This window comes from Myripristis murdjan, chromosome 1, assembly GCF_902150065.1.
Source record: "Myripristis murdjan chromosome 1, fMyrMur1.1, whole genome shotgun sequence".
Taxonomy (NCBI): domain Eukaryota; kingdom Metazoa; phylum Chordata; class Actinopteri; order Holocentriformes; family Holocentridae; genus Myripristis; species Myripristis murdjan.
The window spans coordinates 7,588,695-7,607,705 of NC_043980.1; the positions used below are offsets into that span (position 1 = coordinate 7,588,695).

A 19,011-nucleotide genomic window follows, 5' to 3' on the forward strand; every position below is an offset into this window, starting at 1 on the left:
CCCATTTAACACAATCAGTTACATTACAATGCCGTATTTCTCTTTTACATTCCTGATTCATGTTTCCTGAATATTTTATCTTGCCCTGGCATTTGCATCTGGCATGTGATTCGTCATCTTTTCCCTGAAATCCCAAATATTCCCACACTGCTGATTTATCCTCGAGATGGGAGTAGATAATCCTTGTTGTCTTTTTCTTGGCGACCTGGGCCCAGATTCTCTAAAAAGTTCTTACTGATAATCTTAAGACGTTTCGTAAGAGGAAAAAATGAGAAGTTCATAAGAATGTTCTCAAGTGCTATTCCCCATTGTTTTCTTAAGAACTGCACATTATCTTAAGAACCTCTTGATTTTTTCCAATTGCGAACTTCTCAACTCTCTACCTTTATGTAAACAAACAGCCTCGAGCTGCAACCCACAGCAGCTCCATCTAAAATACAACAAAACAACATCGATTATAGTCTCAACTTTGATTTGATGTTATAAAAGTGTTTTCTCAAAAATTGAGATAGGCCTACATACTTTGTATTGGACAGCGACGATATTACTAACCTATTAGTTAATAGAATCTAAATATAATTGACACTTGAATGGTGACTGGTGGCTAAACAAAATGTCCTCATATAGACTCAGAAACAATATATGTGCCTACATGTGTCTAAATACTGGCTTAGATATTAGGCTGAATTACAGTTTAGATAATGATTATCTCTATGTTAACTTATACAGTGTAAAATTATTAAGGTATTAGCCTACTACATTAATCTATGTTATATAATCAAATTTGGCTCTAAATTAATCAAAGATGTTTGAAAAATATCTTACCTTCACACAACATGTGGTTATTTAAGATGACCTTTACCTGTCTTAAAGTTACGATAGTATTCAAGAAAAATAGTAAGATAACTTATTTCAAGAATCCCATTTATTCTTAAGAAAAAGCATAAGAATAAAGTTGCGAGCATTCTTAAGATCTTTTTTTTAGGTTCTTAAGATATTTTGTTTGTGAATTCAAAAATATCTTAAGATTCTTCTTAAAACAAAATATAAGAAAAAAGTAGAACTTTAATCATAAGAACCTTTAGAGAATCCAGCCCCTGGTGCCGGCACTGTTTAGGAAGACTTACCATGGGAATTTCAAAATAAAAGCTTATCTCTAAGATGGCGATATGGATCGATGTTTTCACTTAGTGTCGATTATATTGGATTGTGGATCATTGCATCGTTCTATCGATCCGGATCAATGGATTGTTACACTCCTATTCTCCACGTCTTCCCTGTTTTTTTTTTTTTTTTGTTTGTTTTTTTGGCCATCCCTCTTTCTGTCTCTTAAATTTGAGCTGTGTTATGCATCTGTCCATCCAATCCAGATCTGAATCACAGGCTATCTGCAAAAAAAAAAAAAAAAAAAAAAAGTGTTGTATGGTGTGTTGTAGCCTGCTTTATAGAAGATACAGAGGACAATTCACAGTCCTAGATGAGTTTTGAAACTGTCTGGATGGTACTGATGAACCCACCCATCTGACACACCAAGATCTTTTAAACAAACGCCATGGGTTAATTGTGACTATTCAGGTCTCCTCCCATCACCTGTCCTCCTCTATCTTCCTGTCCTCCTGCCTTTCCTCTGTGCTTTCTTTCTCTCTCTCTCTCTCTGTCTTTCTGTCTTTCTCTGTGCGTGTGTGTGTGTCTGCTTGTACTGCGGTTGCTCTCCATCGTATTTCGTCCGTGAAGAGTTCCTTGGAGTTTTGCTCGTATGCAGCGTGTGTGTGTGTACGTCTGCGTGTACGCCTGTTTTGTGCATACGTGTGTGTGTGTGTGTGTGTCGGTGTATGTGTGTGTCTTGGTCCCTCGTGTCCCTGCAGACTGGGTCGACAGTGTATGACGACAGCATGGACCGGCCCGGTGTGCCGCTGTTGGCCTGTGCGGTACTTTGGCAGTGTGCTGGCATGTCCTTCTGTCACGCATGTGTGTTTGGCAGAGCGGCTGTGAGAACGAGGGCGTGTTGAGCCACACCAGGCAGAAGAGGCTTTACCACAGTCTCACTGGATAGGCTGTAAGGTGGTGTGAGAGCTCGTCGGCAGCAGGATGCCTGAAGAAGTGTCATTTTCAACACGTCTGTCTGTCTGTCTGTCTTACTTGAGGAAACATCAGCTCTGTTACTTTTCAACACGTCATTTGTTGACAGGTTGATGTTTGATATTAACAAGAAGAATTCATTTTTATTTCTGAGGGAAAATACAACAAAAGCACAACGTATAATCAGGGTGAGTACAGGTTTCTGGAAAACTCCTTATGACGTTTTTTATTGCCAGCTCAAATAACGCTTAAGACCAATTTCATCCTCAAATAAGCCTCAAGAGTGAAAAAAAAAACAAGCAGTAAAGTGTACATCTGTACAGTGGTCCCTCGTTTATCGCGGGGGTTACGTTCTAAAAATAACCCGCAATAGGCGAAATCCGCGAAGTAGTCAGCTTTATTTTTTACAATTATTATAGATGTTTTAAGGCTGTAAAAGCCCTCACTACACACTTTATACACTTTTCTCAGACAGGCATTAACATTTTCTCACTTTTCTCTCTTGTTTAAACTCTCAAAGTTCAAACCTTCATAGAAAAATAAGTCCAGTATTATAGAATGAACGCATTCTGTACTGTACAGGAGACATGGCACGGAGGAGATTGATTGACAATGGTCTACAGTCCCTTAGCCAATCAGGACGCAGAACACAATGCGCTGAAAAAAAAAAAAAAAAAATTGCACTAAAAAAAATCCGCGAAACTGCGAGGCCGCGAAAGGTGAACCGCGTTATAGCGAGGGACAACTGTACAACATTAGTAGTGTAAAGAGAACCACAACTTTGAGACCATATTTAAAAGCCAAATAAAACATTTAGCCACTGACCTTGAGTTTTTCTCATGCTGTTTGATGTGGTGCAGCGTGTTGTTAATGTCACCTGTAAGGCAAGACTCGCTGTTTCTTACGTAATTAAAAAAAAAATAAAAAAATGTTGCCACACAGCCGACTTCAAACTTAATGAAGCAAATAGACTCTGAGTTTGGAGTCCATCTCGTTGCCACGTCTTTCTTCTTCACAGTCGTGATTTCAGCCAGGGCTCACCAGAAGTGTCGTTACTCGAGGTAAAACTTGCAAGTGTTGTGCCCTCTAGTGTTCAAACAATGTAAGTGTCATTTCTTCGAGATTAATGTTTGGCTCCTGGTTAAATTACTGGGATAACATTTCAGACACTGCTAGTGAGTTTCACTGTATTTCACACTTGCAGCGACATTCAGGAACATTTCCATCTTGCGCCTTTTCACTCATGCCATGGCAATGCCGGAACAGATGAGGCAGACTTAAGACTTTACTCTTCGCTCTAAAATTTGTAAATTTATGAAGGTTGAGTCCTTACCGCAGCGGCCTGGGTTGGAATCTGAGCTCAGGGCGTTTGCTGTATGTAATCCCCTCTCTCTTCACTGCCTTCAAAAAGCAAAAAAAAAAAGGCAGAAATGCCCAAAAATAGCCTAAAAAAAGTTATACATTTTGAGAAAAAAACTCGTGTTGCTGTCCTCTGAATAGGTCACCGAAATGTCTCTTCTCTTCTTTTTTCCGCATAAATTTGTGACTTCATAATCTCAGAATATACGAGTTTAATTGTCATAAATTTGTGAGTTTTTTACTCTTAAATGTACTTTAATTCACTTTTATTCACTTTAATCTCATTTTTTTTTCTCTGGACATAAACAGTTCACTTGCTCCTGGTAAAAGCACCTTGCGTCAACATTTTCCCATCGTCACACTTCACATTATCCAGTTTTTGTACAGTCACCAACTTTTACACATATTCACACGACATAAGAATTTCATGAAATGTTGAAAAGTAACAGATATGTGCTGATGCCAAATGGAGACATGGAGATGTTGAAAATGACACATCTTGTGAAGTGTGTGTGTGTGGAGATCTGAGTGTGTAAGTGTGCACGCACCGGTTAGCCGGGGGGCATGCATGGCTTTGTGTGAGGCTGCCCGCCGTTCAGTCTGCAGGCGCTGCTGTGTGTTTCCAGGTGTGTTCAGGACGGTGAACCCTCCCATTTCTGTCTGAGTGTCTGTCTGGCCTGCCGCTTGCAGACTGCCTGGTCATGAGGATGATTTGAAGGATTTTGGGGGGGGGGGGCACAGGATGTCAGTGGCGTCCTCTCCTAGTCAAACGAGTCTGATATGAACCCAGCAGGAAAATCCATATCATCCATATCCATATTGAATTCAGTTGGTGCCAATTATTATGTGTATGTTTCTGTAAGTTATGGTTTATTTGTCACTATATCCATATAACCCTAACCCTAACCCTAACAAACATGTATGTTGTATGTTCCCACTGGTTTTAGGATCAAATATCTCCGATACAATGCATTGATGTTACCAAGGCAAATTCTTCAACATTTACTGTAGTTGGAGAAGAAAGTGATTCTGATTCTTGATCTATAGCACATGGAAATTCAAACACAGTGGCTTCTTGATACGCCAACTGTCGAATTTTCCTGTTGGGTTCCTCCAGAGCGTTTTGACCGAGGTGCAAGGTTATGGAATGTCGATTTGCCGTATTCATACAGCAGCCACGTTCGATTTGAATCATACTCGGGCTGGGAAAACACTACGGGAAGGATTTGAAAGCAGATTCATTAACATTTGAAGTGTTGTGATGAGCAGAATTAGGGATTAAATCAGTAAAAAGGTCCCACTGCAGCTGGATTTAAGGGAACATCCATGATGTTGATCCATGTTTGCTGATGACAGCTGCTTCATGCTGTTTATGTCCAAAACAACCAGGTGTACTTCTTAGTCACTGTTAGCATTACCAGCCTTTATGTTTAGTATGGTAATAACTCAACATTATGTTTAGCATTGTTCTTAGTGTTACTCCTTTGAGTATTTAGCTGTATCTTTTCACTCAGTGGTTCTCAAATGGCAGTATGCATGCCCCTAGGGGTACGTTGGAGTACTGCACAGGTTATGTGAGATTTTTTTAAAAGAATGTTAATTTAAAAACTCAGTTGTGCGTTATTCTTACAATTACAATAATTCAACTCTGCTAAAATAAGTTCAAAAAAATGTAAATGTAAGTTTTATAAGCAACATTTTATATTCCGTTTTTTATATTCAGGAAGGTGTCCGGTGTGTGTGTGTTTGTGGTTTAAATCTGCTGCCGTGGTCGTCGATCGAGGACGTTTGTTCACTATGATCAGGAAGACGAGACAAAAAAAACATCCAGAAAATGGATTAGTGGTTGAAACGTAGCAGCGACACAGCTGAAGACAAGGATGAAGAAGAGAAAATGAAGCAAAAACAGAACCGACAAAATATGAGTTGTTTCAGACTCTGATGGAGCGAGGTTGTTCTTCTTTATGTAGACTTCGTTTTTTTTAACCAACATTTTTTTTTTTTCTGTGTTGGTGAGGGGGTACTTGGCTGAAAAATTATTTTAAAGGGGATACGTTACTGAAAAAAAAAATTGAGAACCACTGTGTTAGCTAATGGTCGACTAGTTCATTTTAACAAGTTAAAACTGTTAGGGCAAAACTAGCTGGTTTTGGGGTTCATACAAACAGCTTAGGCTTATGGAGAACTTATGCACACCAAGTGTAATTGTGAGATGTTGCTCAGTGGATGTAGTTTATGAAAAAGGGTGCAAAAAGTGTTTTAAAAAATTATTAGCATTAAAGTCATGAAGTAGCTGACTGATAATGTTAGTTAATGTTATGGAGAGCATCATGGATGTTACCTCAGTCCAATAGTTTTTAAATCGGACCTTCTTCCCCAGCTCTGCTCATTTCCCCTACAACATGGTAGCATAATTTTTATATATATTTAGCTTTTTTGACCCACCCTGACTATGATGTAAATCAAATATGGCTGACATGTGGCTAAAGCCAGTGTGCTAGATGTCTCCAGCTGCCTTGTGCATGAGGCATGGTTTTCTATGCCCCTCCTTCATGCTTGCTTTCTTTCTCTCCATCCTTTTCCTCTCTTTCTATCACTCTGTTTACCTCTGTCTTTCTGTCTGATCCCTCCTTCTTTTGGAGGAAAAGCATGGGATTACATGTGCTTGTCAGTACCTCGGTAGTTGAGGATGCAGGCTGTGGTCGGGCCAAGCCATAGGAAATGCTTATGCCATATGCTAATATTGTTTAGAGCTGGGTCAAATAGTATTATCATATCATTTTTATGGTGTGTTTCAACCTACTTACACACCAGATGGATGAGATTTGCCACACAGGATATGAGGAGTGCCAGAAAGTTCAAATCTGTCAGGATAAAATATTTTGGAAGTCAGATGACGGCACTTTTCCGTGATTCAGAAATCACATTGTGACTCATAGAATTGAACCCCTCACCATCTGGTGCAGTAAACAGATTAAAACAAACCAAGACTTTCTTTGGAACTACTGTTTGACCCAAAGCAGATATAGTCATACATTAGGCACACACACAGACACACAAATACACACACATTACAACCTGACAGACAGTCAACCATATGCAACTCTGCATTGGTGTCATACAATCACTAAATGTCGATTAAGTGCACGTTAACTGTCCTTCCCACGGCTATGGATGGACCTCTTTGGTGAGGATGGGCTGATTCTAACTTCTTTCTCCTCTCTCCTCTCTCTCTCTCTCTTTGTGCTTCTCTCCCCTACTATTTTTATCACTCCATCCCTGCTTCCTTCCTTCTCGGCCTCACAGACCATCACAGACACCAGTCCCATGCGTCGCTCCACCTCCAGCCTGGTCCACGGGCGCTCGGGCCGGGGCGTGAGGCTGGACGACTACTCTCTGGAGAGGGTGGTGTCCGAGGAGGGCAGGCACGGAGGAGGAGGACGCAGGCACAGGGACAGGAGTCACCGCGCCTCCCAGCGTTCCCTGACCAGATACACTGACGCAGACACAGGTGAGGCACACACACACACAATTGCACATACACATACACGTGAACATATGTGTGTGTATACCTGTACACACACATACATACATACCTGCATACAAACAAACATGCATGTATCTCTAATATACAGCTGTGTTAAATATTCTAACCTGATTGATCAGTGATGGCATTCTGTAAACTGTACATCACACTGCACAGAAAGTGCAGCCCATTTGTTAATCAAGTGAGCTAACAGTGACACCTGCTGGTGCCAAAAAGTCATTACAACATGGATATTAAATCACAAGGTAACATGAGAAGAGCGCTTACACAAAAAATAGATCATGTAACATACAGTAGACTATAAAATAGTAATGTAGAGACTATAACATGTAGACCCTCACCCTGTCTGGGTTTATTTTGTGATAATGACTGGCTGGTTGTACATTATCCCATACATACACATGCATACATGCATATACATTATCGTACTATATGTGTATATTATCTGTGTACATGAATATATACATATGCATGCATATATCCATACATACATACATAGATGGAAAAATGCATATAGTTACGGTGATGGGGCTAAGAAGAACACACAGTCTAGGCTAGTCACAGTCACAGTCTGACTAGATCCTGCAGAACCAATATCTTTGATGCCTACCTAGCTTTAGACCAGTACCTGTAAGATCTGACCAGACTTCTGAGATTACACCAAAACTTCAAATAATAATATTTGTGCAAGTACAAAGATGGAACAAAAACTTGCAGGTGAATGTCTTGCTCAAGGGCAACTCAGAGGAGTTTTTTTGGGTCAAGAGAGGGTTATTGCACAGGAATTCTCACAAACATTTACATTTAACTGAGGTACAGACTCACTAAGCTGAATTGCTTGAAATCTGCAGATTTGTTTGCACGCAGTTGCTTGTGCTAAAGAGTGTTTTGTCATATTCACAAAAAAAAAAAAAGTTTATGTAAATCAAATCATGGCACAAACAAGCCCTTGAACAAAACTCTGCACAAGCAAATGGCCATCTTCATCACCAATTGCAAGCATTAATTAGGTGCTTCAGCTGCACTCTAATCCACCAAAGCTGGCACTCTACTTCCCTAAAGCTCATTTATAATTGGACAGCTCTCTGATCTGATGGAAAAGCCTCTCTTTTGCTTCCTGACTGGCAGGGATGTTGCGCTTTGGCTTGCAGCAATGATTATAACCATCCTGACTGGCTACTCTTTTGCAAAGTTTTTTATGAAATCTTCCAGAGTATCTTATACGCACTACAATGAACTGGAGGAGTTTGTGAAATCTTGATCTGCATGGCTTTGCCTTGGGTAAATATTGCCTGGGCAAAAAAAAATTAGATTAACAGATGCATAATCATGCCAGACTCAAAGATTTTACAAGAACTATCAAGTAGCTTTCCACTTATTGTGCATAGCTCGTGAATATAGTGGCATTTTTATTTGGTGATTTGGTGATATAGCACTCTTTGACGCTTAAATCTGAATCTGTAGAGCAAGTCAGGGTGCAGTGATTCACTCAAGGATACCTTGAAAATAACCATCAGCTGTTGAATTGAATTGAACTCTTTGTCAACTTTCCATTGCAAGGTAGTGTCTCTAACCACGAGGCCAACCTGCCACCGCACGGTACAAGCCTTCTTGTCTAAGCTCACATACAAGTAATCTTGGAGATAAAAATTGGAGATGTAACCCCCACAGTCTCCTTGCCAGGCCTGGGCACAGACCTCAGTACCACCACCCAGTCGGGCGACCTCCCGCCCAAGGAGCGCGAGCGGGAGCGCGGCCGGGCCAAGGACCGTCGTCACCACCACCACCACCACCACCACCACAGCTCCATGGACAAGGAGCGCTATGGCCCTGACCGCCACGACTACCCCCACAGGCACCCGCATGACCGCCACTGGTCCCGCTCTCCCAGCGAGGGGCCCGACGGTCGAGGCCACAGACAGGTGGGCCCCACACACCAAGATATATACCAAGTGTTGGAAATATTAGCACCAGTTTAACCACTCAAGTGCACCTCCTGATACAGACCATGTCTTAGTCATGTCAACGTACAGACTTCAAAGCAGGGGTTTTCAACTGATTGTGACTGAGGGTCCACCATCCTGACTAAGAAGCAACCTGGGGACCGCTATTGATGAAGGGTGGGATTACAGCATAGCTCTACCCAACTCCAGATTCATGTTTAGCCATCAGACAATAACTCTCTCACTTTTCACTGAAACTTGCAAAAAGATATTTCCATTGGCATAATAAATTAGATAGATAGATAGATAGATATACTTTATTGATCCCAACCAGGGAAATTCTGGTGTTCCAGCAGCAACAGTAGAACATACAATAAAGCTAAAATAAAAAAGAATAAAGGCTAAATATATACAATAAAGACTATAAAGACTAAAAACCAATCTTAGATGCTCGTCAGTGCATGTGTGTATGTATAGGCAGGCATTTAAATGGATTTGATTGTTCACAAACAAGAAATAAAACATGCAAATGTTTAAAAAAAAAAAAAGTGCCTCCAGCATTCAAGCCCCGTTATTGAATGCATGGTCAGGGACCATGTGCAGTACCTTCATGGACCACCAGGGAGCTGCAGAACACTGCTTGAAAACCCCTGCTTTAAAGCATAACTCAAGCCATTTTGACCTGGGTGATATTTTCTGTTTCCATCCTACTGAGGCATTCAGGCCCAAATTTTCATTTAGTCTGACATTAAAGTATTTTGGAATTAAGTTCTTCTGCACAGAATATGTTGTTTTACTCATACCTTTACATGTTTCAACCACTGGTGTCTGCGATCTTCCTCAGAAGCACAGGGTTAGGCAACAAATTATTGAGTAGAAAAGTATCCTAGAAAAACTGTTAGGTTGTTGTCATACTACCAGGTAGGAAAACATGGACGTGGTAGGTAGGTAACTCTATCTGTTCAAGATCAGCCGACGAGGAAGTCACAACATCTATTCTCCCTCAAACGCCTCTGAGAATGAACTTAATTCCAAAAAACTACTTATCCCTGCCAGTGTCTGCCATTCTCCAACATAAACCATGGATACTCCAGAAAAGTCAGCCCTTTCTCGTATGTTTTCATGACACCTTTGGCCATGGCTTTAGCCCCTCTTTACTCTTTGCCAGTGAGTTACAGCTGCCTCTCTTAAATAACCAAGGTCACTGAGCTGAAAAAGAAATGCTTTGTGTGCTTTTTAGGCTGATTTTGAAGCCTACAGTACCTTTTTGATCCATTGAGGACTGAGTTGAGAAAGATGACAGTTTTTGTTCAGAATCAACCGGTATGATGAAAAATGGGAACAGGATCCTGGTCCTGGTTTAGACTTTAACTTGTCTCTTCACCGACAGAATAATCACACTGAACGGTTTGAACCATGTTAGAAAATTTAGTAATTACGGTACTCGATAGTCACACAAACGTCAAGCCTTGCGCAAACCAAGGAGGAAGTTAGTGATCTTGCCTGTTCTCTCTATGTTTTTATTTGTTTTTATCCCTTTGTATGTATGCTAGTTTTCCCTCAGCACACATGGGTTGGTAACTGTTGTGTAAAAGCCATTATAAAAATCCTTTACTGTGATTATGGGAACTGCTGACGATGATACTAGGCTTCACATTGGATCTGTATGCATTAGTGTCATCGCCCAGAATCACACTAAAGAATGCCTTCTCAGGTGTTACATTCAATGTTTCCACATATTTAAACACTGAAACTAGGTGAGCAGACTTTTCATGGTTTACCCTCTCTAGTATCTATACTTCAGAGGTTTATCTTTACCCCTGATTTTTCAGCGTGAGAACAAGATGTTTGTTCTTCATCCTGCTGGACAAAGCTGATGACAAAATGTAGCCACTAAAAGTCTGTCAGTTCTGCTTTATTCAGTAAGAGTTCACAGTGCCATCTCACTTACACCTACTTATGGATATCACTCTCTCTTTTTTGTGTTACACTTTTTTCTTTGTCACTGTTTCTCTATTTGTCCATTTGCCTCAATGTGACGTGGCTTCTTGGTGTCAATTTTTTGCCTCATCGCTGTGTTTGGAACGGTGTTTCTCTCTATTTCTCTGTACCTCTTCTGCAAAATCTATCTATCTATCTATCTATCTATCTATCTATCTATCTATCCGTCTGTCTATACTTCATTTTTCACCACTCTGCACTTCTCTGGTCTCTGTTGTTGCTGTTGTTGTTGTGGTGCGTTTTGATTTTCCTTGTTTACATTTTGCTGTAGGGCAGTAGTTCAGTGAGCGGCAGCCCCGTCCCCTCCACCTCGGGGACCAGCACCCCACGGAGAGGACGTCGCCAGCTGCCACAGACACCTGCTGTCCCCCGTCCACACGTCACCTACTCCCCCGCCGTCAGAAAGCCCAGCTATGGCCCCCCGGGGCCCGGCCGTCTGCGTTCGCCATCTCCCCGACACTTCTCCCCTCCAGACCACGACAGAGGCTACCACCACCGGCCCCCCTCACGCCACGGCTCCCCTCACCATGGGGGCTCCACATCCAGACACGGCTCTCCACGCTCGCCCAGGCACCAGTCCCCGCGCTCACCCCTCCACGGCTCGCCCAGGTCACCTCACCGAGGCCGCTGGAGTGGGCCGCCGCCTGGGGACAGCCTGGAGGGTGACGGGCCTTTTTATGAACGCGACTACGAGTACGAGAGGCACCACGAGCCCCCAGCCTATGAGCAGAGCCTCTCCCACGGCAACCCACACCCGCATGGGGGGAACCCCCACCCCCACTCCCACCCACGCTCCCCTAGGACTGCCCGCCACGGGCCCCCTCCTCCCCCACACCCACATTCACGCAGGGTGCCCAACGGTTACCGCTCATCCTCACCCTCCCCACATCGGCGTGGGCCACCCGGGGCACCCCCGCATCCGCACCACCGCCCCCCCCCATGCCCGAGGGCCCCGCAAGGGCCTGCACGAACCTTACAGTGAGACGGATGAGGATGACTGGTGCTAGCGACCACAGGGAGCGAGGGACGAGGGCAGGAGAAGAGCGGAGAGAAGAGACAAATAGCAGCCTCCCATCCTCTGGCCTTGGATAAACAGACTTCAATAAAACAGAGGAGGTGGGGGAGGTGAGATGGGATGGAGGGGGTTTGACCCCCCCCTCCAAGCCCTCTACCTCCACCCCTCGGACTCTGACTGGGAGGACGGGGCGGAGGGTTGGGGGATGATGATGGTGCTGCTAGCCTTTCACACACTGTGTGTGTGTGTGTATGTGTGTGTGTGTTTGAGACTCTAAGATGATCCGCTGACAGAGCAACACAGACACGACGCTAAAGAGACAGACAGGCAACACAGGGCGAGGCCTGAGCAACTGTTTACCCCCTCCTCTCTCAGTCTAAGAACTACACTACCCAGAATTCTCTGCTTGACCACCAAAGGCCAGGCTGTAGGAGGAAGGGAGGGACAGCAGAGAGGTGTGGGAACAGGAAGCTTGAGAGGAGCATGTCCAGGCATGATAGTGGTTTACAAAACCTAAAAGCACCTCTCCCAGACTGACGTGTGTTGGCTGGTTTTGTCAGACCTGTTCGATCTGTCACCGGCCCGTCTGCTTCTGCAAACGCCTGAAAACTAGGTGGAATCAAAAGGAGAGAGGCGAGAGTCCACTGCTCGACTCTCCTCCTCGACAGACATGATTAAAGAAAACTAAATAAATAAAAAGCCAGGACCCCCCTACCCTTACATGCCAAGCTATGCCTCCAGAAAATCAAACTTGAACAATGAAGAACAAAAACAAAACTTTACATGAAAAACACTGAAAAGAAAAAAAGGGAGAACAACCACTTCAACTTTAACCTTTTTCCTTTCCAAGGGACAGAACCAGGAAGCTCCGCCTATACTGCAAAAACCAGCCAATCACAGCGCTGGCTGATATTTGATGAGTTTTATCATCTCTGTTTACTGTTAAAGACTCACCTAATGCTGACGGAACTGGTGTGACATCACTTCCTGTGTGGTGGTGGTGGTGGTGGTGTTGGGTGGGGGGGCCACGGTGTGACCTCACTTCCTGTTCCGAGTGCGCTAGGGGGCGGGGCCATGTAACAAGAGGGGGGAGTCGGACACTTCTTGAAGCCCCTTCCTCCTCGGTTATTTGACCCGGCGCACGGCAGAGGATGACGTGACAGGAAATGACATCACGCGGTTGAATGGGGCGGAGGACCGGAAAGGAGGGATGGGGGAAAAAGACTAATTTCTTCAGTATTTCTTCTATCGATTACTTCTCCTTCTTGTTCTTCTTCGGACATTGGAGCTTGGTTCTTCTGTTGCATTCGCTCAGCCTCCTTTGATCTTTTTTGGAGTCCAAAATTTGATGGAAATCTGCATGAACGATTAAATACATACTAGAGAGGAAATCTAACTGGTGCGGGTGGGACCTGGGGGCTTTATAGGAAACTTTGCATTTAGGTTTACAAAGAAGTTCCCTTTTCTCCTCCTCTCTCTCTCTCTCTCTCTCTCTTCGTCGTGTCTTACGTCTCAAACTCGCCGAAGTTTTCGGTCACTCGGTTTCAATTTTCTGCCGACGGGGGTTTCCACGACCTCCGGCGCCTGTTTCCCCAGACAGGAAGTGCTGCAGGTTCGTATTCAATCTTCCTGTCGTGCATGACTGAGGGACGAGAGAGAGAGAGAGAGAGACCGGAGAGCAGCGAACCTCTTCCACAGTTGATTTATTCTTGTTAATGATGATAGTCTTATGAATAACAATATCAATGTCAATGCAAAAATGACAATGACAATGATAATGATAATGAAGATGATAACTGATTGAATGATTGATTGATTGATTGATTGACTGATAGAACTGTCGCTGTAGATTTGTTGTCATGTTACTTGGAGTTCAGTAATGCTCTGTCCATCTTGTTTACATTGATTATGTTTTGTTTTGGGTATTTTTTTTTTTTTTCCTCCCCTCCCGTGAGTTCTGTTCGACAATGTTTACCGGGGTGCCGAAGTCCTACATGCAACGTTTCTGGGCAACGACGGCTCGTGACGAACGCTCACCAAACGGCGTTGCGTGTTGTAACGCAGCTCTTAATCTCTGACACAAAGGAAAAGGAGGAGGAAGGGAGGAAACGTGTCGAGATTTCGCACGGAAACCGGAAATTCGAAGACGTCCGGGGAAGGCCTCGGACTCGAATGGGTTCGATTTGTTGGGTCAGTGCTGTTGTCAATCCAACCCAAAGATCAGGAATTCAAGCTCAGAGTGAGGGGCAGAGTTTGTCTGTGTTTTTGCATGGCAAACGTTTTATTTTCTGTGTGCGTCTGCGCTTGTGGTTTCAGTCAGCCCTGTTTCAGGAAGGTACACAAATGTCCACCGAGTCCGTCAATGGATCACACAGGGGCGGTTGAATTTGTACGATCTACAACCAAACAAAAGTACAAATCCTAGTTTTTACCTCCCGCAAGTTTTACTTTGATGCCCCCCTTTGTTCGGCTCTGTAGTTTTGTAGCAAGATCGGTCTCTTGCAATGACAGCACAGTATCGGCGGTACAGTATTGGTGTCATTCAGTATTTCGGTGGCGGTGTTCTCTTTCGCGCCACCAGGGGGCAGTTATCAGCACACATGACCTGCCCTACAGGACTGCCTCTGCCTCTGGCCACATTCTTTTCTAGACCTAGGATGCCGATTCCACAGCGAAATGTAGAACAAATACATATAGACAAGGCATAAAACAAGGCATAGTCCTAGTCAGGGAATAGGGATGTAGCCCGGGAGACGCCATGTCCACCCGTCTGTCTCTCTGTCTGTGCCAACGCTGCCCCCCCCCCTCCCACCTCTTCTCTCAGGTCAGGATAATCAGAGAACAGCCAGATGTAGGAAGTCACCAAATCACTGATCCCACCACCGGAGGTTGCACAGCTCAGCTGAAACCTCTTCTGCCAAAACCCAGTTCAGCCGCCATCCTTTCTTTCTCTTACCTCATCTATCTCTCTCTTTCTTTCTTTTTTTCTTTCTGTCCACCTGCCTTGACGTCAGATCTTTCAGCATGCCGGAGGAGACAAGATATCGAAGACTCAAAGGGCATTACAGGACAGGAACTCTTAGGGAATCATTTCATCCTTATGGTCATGAGGGGAAAAAAAAAGATTATTGAATATTCAACAACTCTAGGACAAGATGATAAAGTATAGATAAATATAGATAATAACCTACAGATAAACCTAGATATAACACAGTAGATGTAGTTATAGATAACAACAGAGTATAATTAGAGATTCAGATATTTATTTTGGGTGCCGTTCATCCTCACGGTGCGGTACCGTACGATCTAGCTACTCTGAAACCTTGCACTGTCCTTTTCGCAGTCGCAGAAGCCAGAAAACATCCCCCAGTCCACGTTTGTATTGACTCTATGCAGACCTCATACGCATCCATATCGTATTATTTCAGAAGAGAAACAACAACGCCACATGGTAGCGTAAGCAGACGAGACAGGGAAAGGGCGCGGATCTGAGAAAATGTGAATACAAGATTGACACGACTTTTGCACAATCACTTTGACATCGCACCCACAGTGGAAATCCTTTCTTTCATGTAACCTTTGTCGCTGTCTTTCCCCCCCCCCCTCCGGCGGTGTTTTTGCGCTCCCCCAGATGCCTCCCCCTTTATCTCTTCTCCAAGAAAGTGTTGCCTCCAGGCGTAACAGTGGAGTGAAAATGAGGAAAAAGGGGGCTCGGTTTTTGTCGTTGTTTCGTTGTTTTGGCATGGGGGACAAAAGGGGGAGCGCAAACCCGACCTCTGCCCTCACCTCCCGAACAGGGAGGTTTCGGCAGGCGAGGCGCTTCCCCCAGGACCCCCCCCTACAGAGCCACAGTGCCTTCTGTATCAGAGTCACATTTATCACCCTTCCCTCCGCCCGTCCCCTCCTTCTCCCTCCCCTCTGTAGTAGACAAGATCAGCCACACTACGCCTTAAAAGTCGAGTCCCACCGGCTCCCATGCTAGCATAGAAACAGGGAGAATTGATGCATTTGAGACTGGGCCTTGGTGAGGAAACAGCAAAGAGGCTAGGCTTGACCGCGGAGAGATGAAATCGCTGTTGCATCCGGTACAATTCCCATTAACGACTTGATGCAAACATTTTTTTTTTTTTTTGTAAAAGTTTCCAAAAAAAAATTAACAAAAAAAAGGAAAAACGTACCATGTGGTTCGATTTGTTGAATCAGAGCCTTCCTCTTGGATCGCTGACGTACCGGATGCCGCCGGCAAGCTGGCCTTCTGCGGTTGCACCTCCCAACAAAGGCACGGCACACAGGGCGCCATTTTGTGTCCCATCACAGAGATGTCCTGGGTCCAGTTTCAGGCGGTGTAGTGCGAGGTTTACAGAGGCGAAAAGCAGTTTGCTTACTTCTCAGGTCCCTCTAGAGTTAGGTAGCTAGATAGGTAGACGTAGGAAAATGTCAGCTACGAAACGGTCGGCCTAAGTTTATTGAGTTATTGTATGGTTTTACCTGGCATTGGCATTTAGTCAGACGTTGTAATGTTAACCCCCCCCCTCCTTCAGTAACTTACATTACAGACTCTGACCCTCACCCCCCCCCCCATCCACAGCCTGCCGACAAACCAACACAAATCACCACTTGCACTTGACACCGAGCGTGTCGACAAGACAGGCAGGAAACCCAACTCCATTTTGGCTCCACGACGCCACATGCTTGTCCAGAATTGTAACTGCGGATCCAAAATGGCCGACACACAACACTGCCCTTGTTATGAAAGCATGTTGTGTGTGCTTTCCAAGAAGAAAAAAAAAAAAATCCCATTCGTACAGTTTTTTTTTTTTCTCTCTCTCTCTCTCTCTCTCTTTGTTATTGCTGTTGTTTCGCCGATGATTTGAACGGGGTTTGGGAAGGGGGGGAGGGGGTTGCAAGGTTTTTTGCTCGGTCATCCCTGCACTCAAGATTTTCTACTCATCGGCTTTCTGTGTTTTCATCCCCCGCTGTGGCCTCTGTCAAGCTCACCCATCGCTCTTTACCTCCAATCAACTTTTTTTTTGTTTTTTTTGTTTTTTTTTTCCTCTTTGGTTCGGAGACAATGCACATCCAGAGAAAAACGAAATGAAACAAAAACAAAAAAAATAACACACAACGCACCACCCACCCATCCGCTCAGTCGTCTGTGAAATTGTGTCAGTGGGTCAGTCATGAGGCTGTGTGTCGAAAAAACACGAATAAGGGCTCTCTTTCAAAAAAAAAAAAAAAAAAAAAAAAATCTACACCGTGGTGGGTTTTAATGTACAGTAGTGCTGCCAAAAGTTGTGCTTATGTAGCTCAAGCCACACGCCGTGGTCTCCCCTTTGTACAGCACTAGGTGTGTGCATGCGTGTGTAAGGGGTCAAGGACGAGGGGGCGGGGTGGGGCGGGGCTTTTGGGGAATGTGGTGGTGGTGGTGGTGGTGGTGGTGGTAGGGATGTAGGAGCCCGGTTCGATGGTGGTGGTGGTGGTTGGGAGGGGTTGGGAGGGGTTGGGAGGGGGCGGGGGGGCGGGGAGGTAGCAGAGGTTGTAGTAATGTCACAAGCTAACACACGATTTCACAAAGGCACTGGACCAACCTGGGCTCATTGTCACCTTTAGACGCCATTTTGTCATTCACAGTCACCCCATCCATGCTCGGAGGAGGGGAGGGGAGGGGGGGTTACTACTGTGACAGGGAGACATTTACTCTGTGTGTGTGTGTGTGTGTGTGCATGCATGTGTGTGTGTGCACTAACAAAAAAATTTAAAAAAAATTCAATCTTAAGTCATTTTCTTTCATATTCAGTCTTCAAATCTTTTTTTTTTCTTGTTGAATGAATGGAAAAAATTGCCATTGAAACGAGATAATCCCATTTTTTCAATGCAGTTTCACTTGTTTCGAGAATTTTTCTGGAAACAAGTATGAATGTGAGGACGGCAGGTGATCAAGAAGATGACACTTGATTTAAGAAAATTTGATGAGCATCGGAAGCAAGTGGGATTATCTCATCCCACTGGTGGATTTTTTTTATTCCCTTGTTTTTAGTAAAAAAAAAAAAAAAAAAAGATTTAATTTTTTAAGATTGAATGTGAGACTAAACCACTGGAATAATGGAGATTTTTTTTTTGTGTGTTTGCGTGTGAATGAGTGGGTTCACGTGTGTTTGCGCTTGTATGCTGATGCCTGTGGGAGTGTGTGTGTGCCTGGGAGAGAGAGTTAGTGTGAGTGATGGAGCAGATGTGTGTGTGTGTGTGTGAGTGTGTGTGTGTGTGAGTGTGTGCTGACACCCGGTAGGGAACCCTCAGTGCCTTACACCGTCCAGGACATGATTCCTCCGCCGCAGACGAGCCCAGCACACACACTCTGCACATCCTCGTCAACCATCTTCACCCCTTCCCACCCCCCGCCTCCCCCCACTTCACCCCCCCCTCCTCTTCCTCTTCCCCCTCCCCGCTCTCTGGGATCATGAACTCAGGCCTGGAGGTCGGGGGTGGGGTGGAGGAGGTGGAGGAGGGGATGTGGCACTGCGTTGTGTCTCTCACCCCTCGCTCTTTCTCTGCCCACGCCGCACACCCATTGTACATTTTTTTTTTTTTTTTGCTCTGTAACTGTTGTGTATATAATCCATAAACTTTCTGAAACACTCATCATTGTCACTCGTTTTGTCGTTTCTCCCGCTGCTGTCTCATCCCACCGGCTTCCCTGCAGCCTCTTCGTGCGGTTTTCATCTCTCTCCAAGTGCAACATGTGACCAGGGCTGGGCGATATATCGTGTAATATCGACATAGTTTGAGAAATACCTTTAAGTGAGTTGGTCCAAGTGAATGAATGACAAGACAAGGCTTGACAAGGCTGAGTAAAATTAACAGTGCTTGCCTTAATCTTCTCATAATGTCCATATCACTCATTACTGATTAGATATTATTGATTATTAACAGTCATTGGTAATCTGCAAATCTAATTTTTAATCACTCATCTCCCAGATATTGCCGTGTTATTGACACTGAGGTATCTGGGCAAGGATTTTGTGATATTTGATTCTGTTGACGTCGCCCAGCCCTTCATTTCTACCCTT

At 44.3% G+C, this 19,011-nt stretch overlaps 1 protein-coding gene across 1 annotated transcript in view; it reads left to right on the forward strand.

Annotated features, from left to right (window-relative positions):
* Nucleotides 1-17,201, forward strand: part of cacna1ab (calcium channel, voltage-dependent, P/Q type, alpha 1A subunit, b) — a 124,281-nt gene extending 107,080 nt beyond the window's left edge. The window contains 4 exon segments of the mRNA XM_030050031.1: nucleotides 6,745-6,949; nucleotides 8,669-8,907; nucleotides 11,201-11,860; nucleotides 11,862-17,201. Coding sequence (XP_029905891.1) covers nucleotides 6,745-6,949; nucleotides 8,669-8,907; nucleotides 11,201-11,860; nucleotides 11,862-11,936 — 1,179 coding nt within the window. The 3' untranslated portion in view covers nucleotides 11,937-17,201.
* Nucleotides 17,202-19,011: the final 1,810 nt, after the last annotated feature.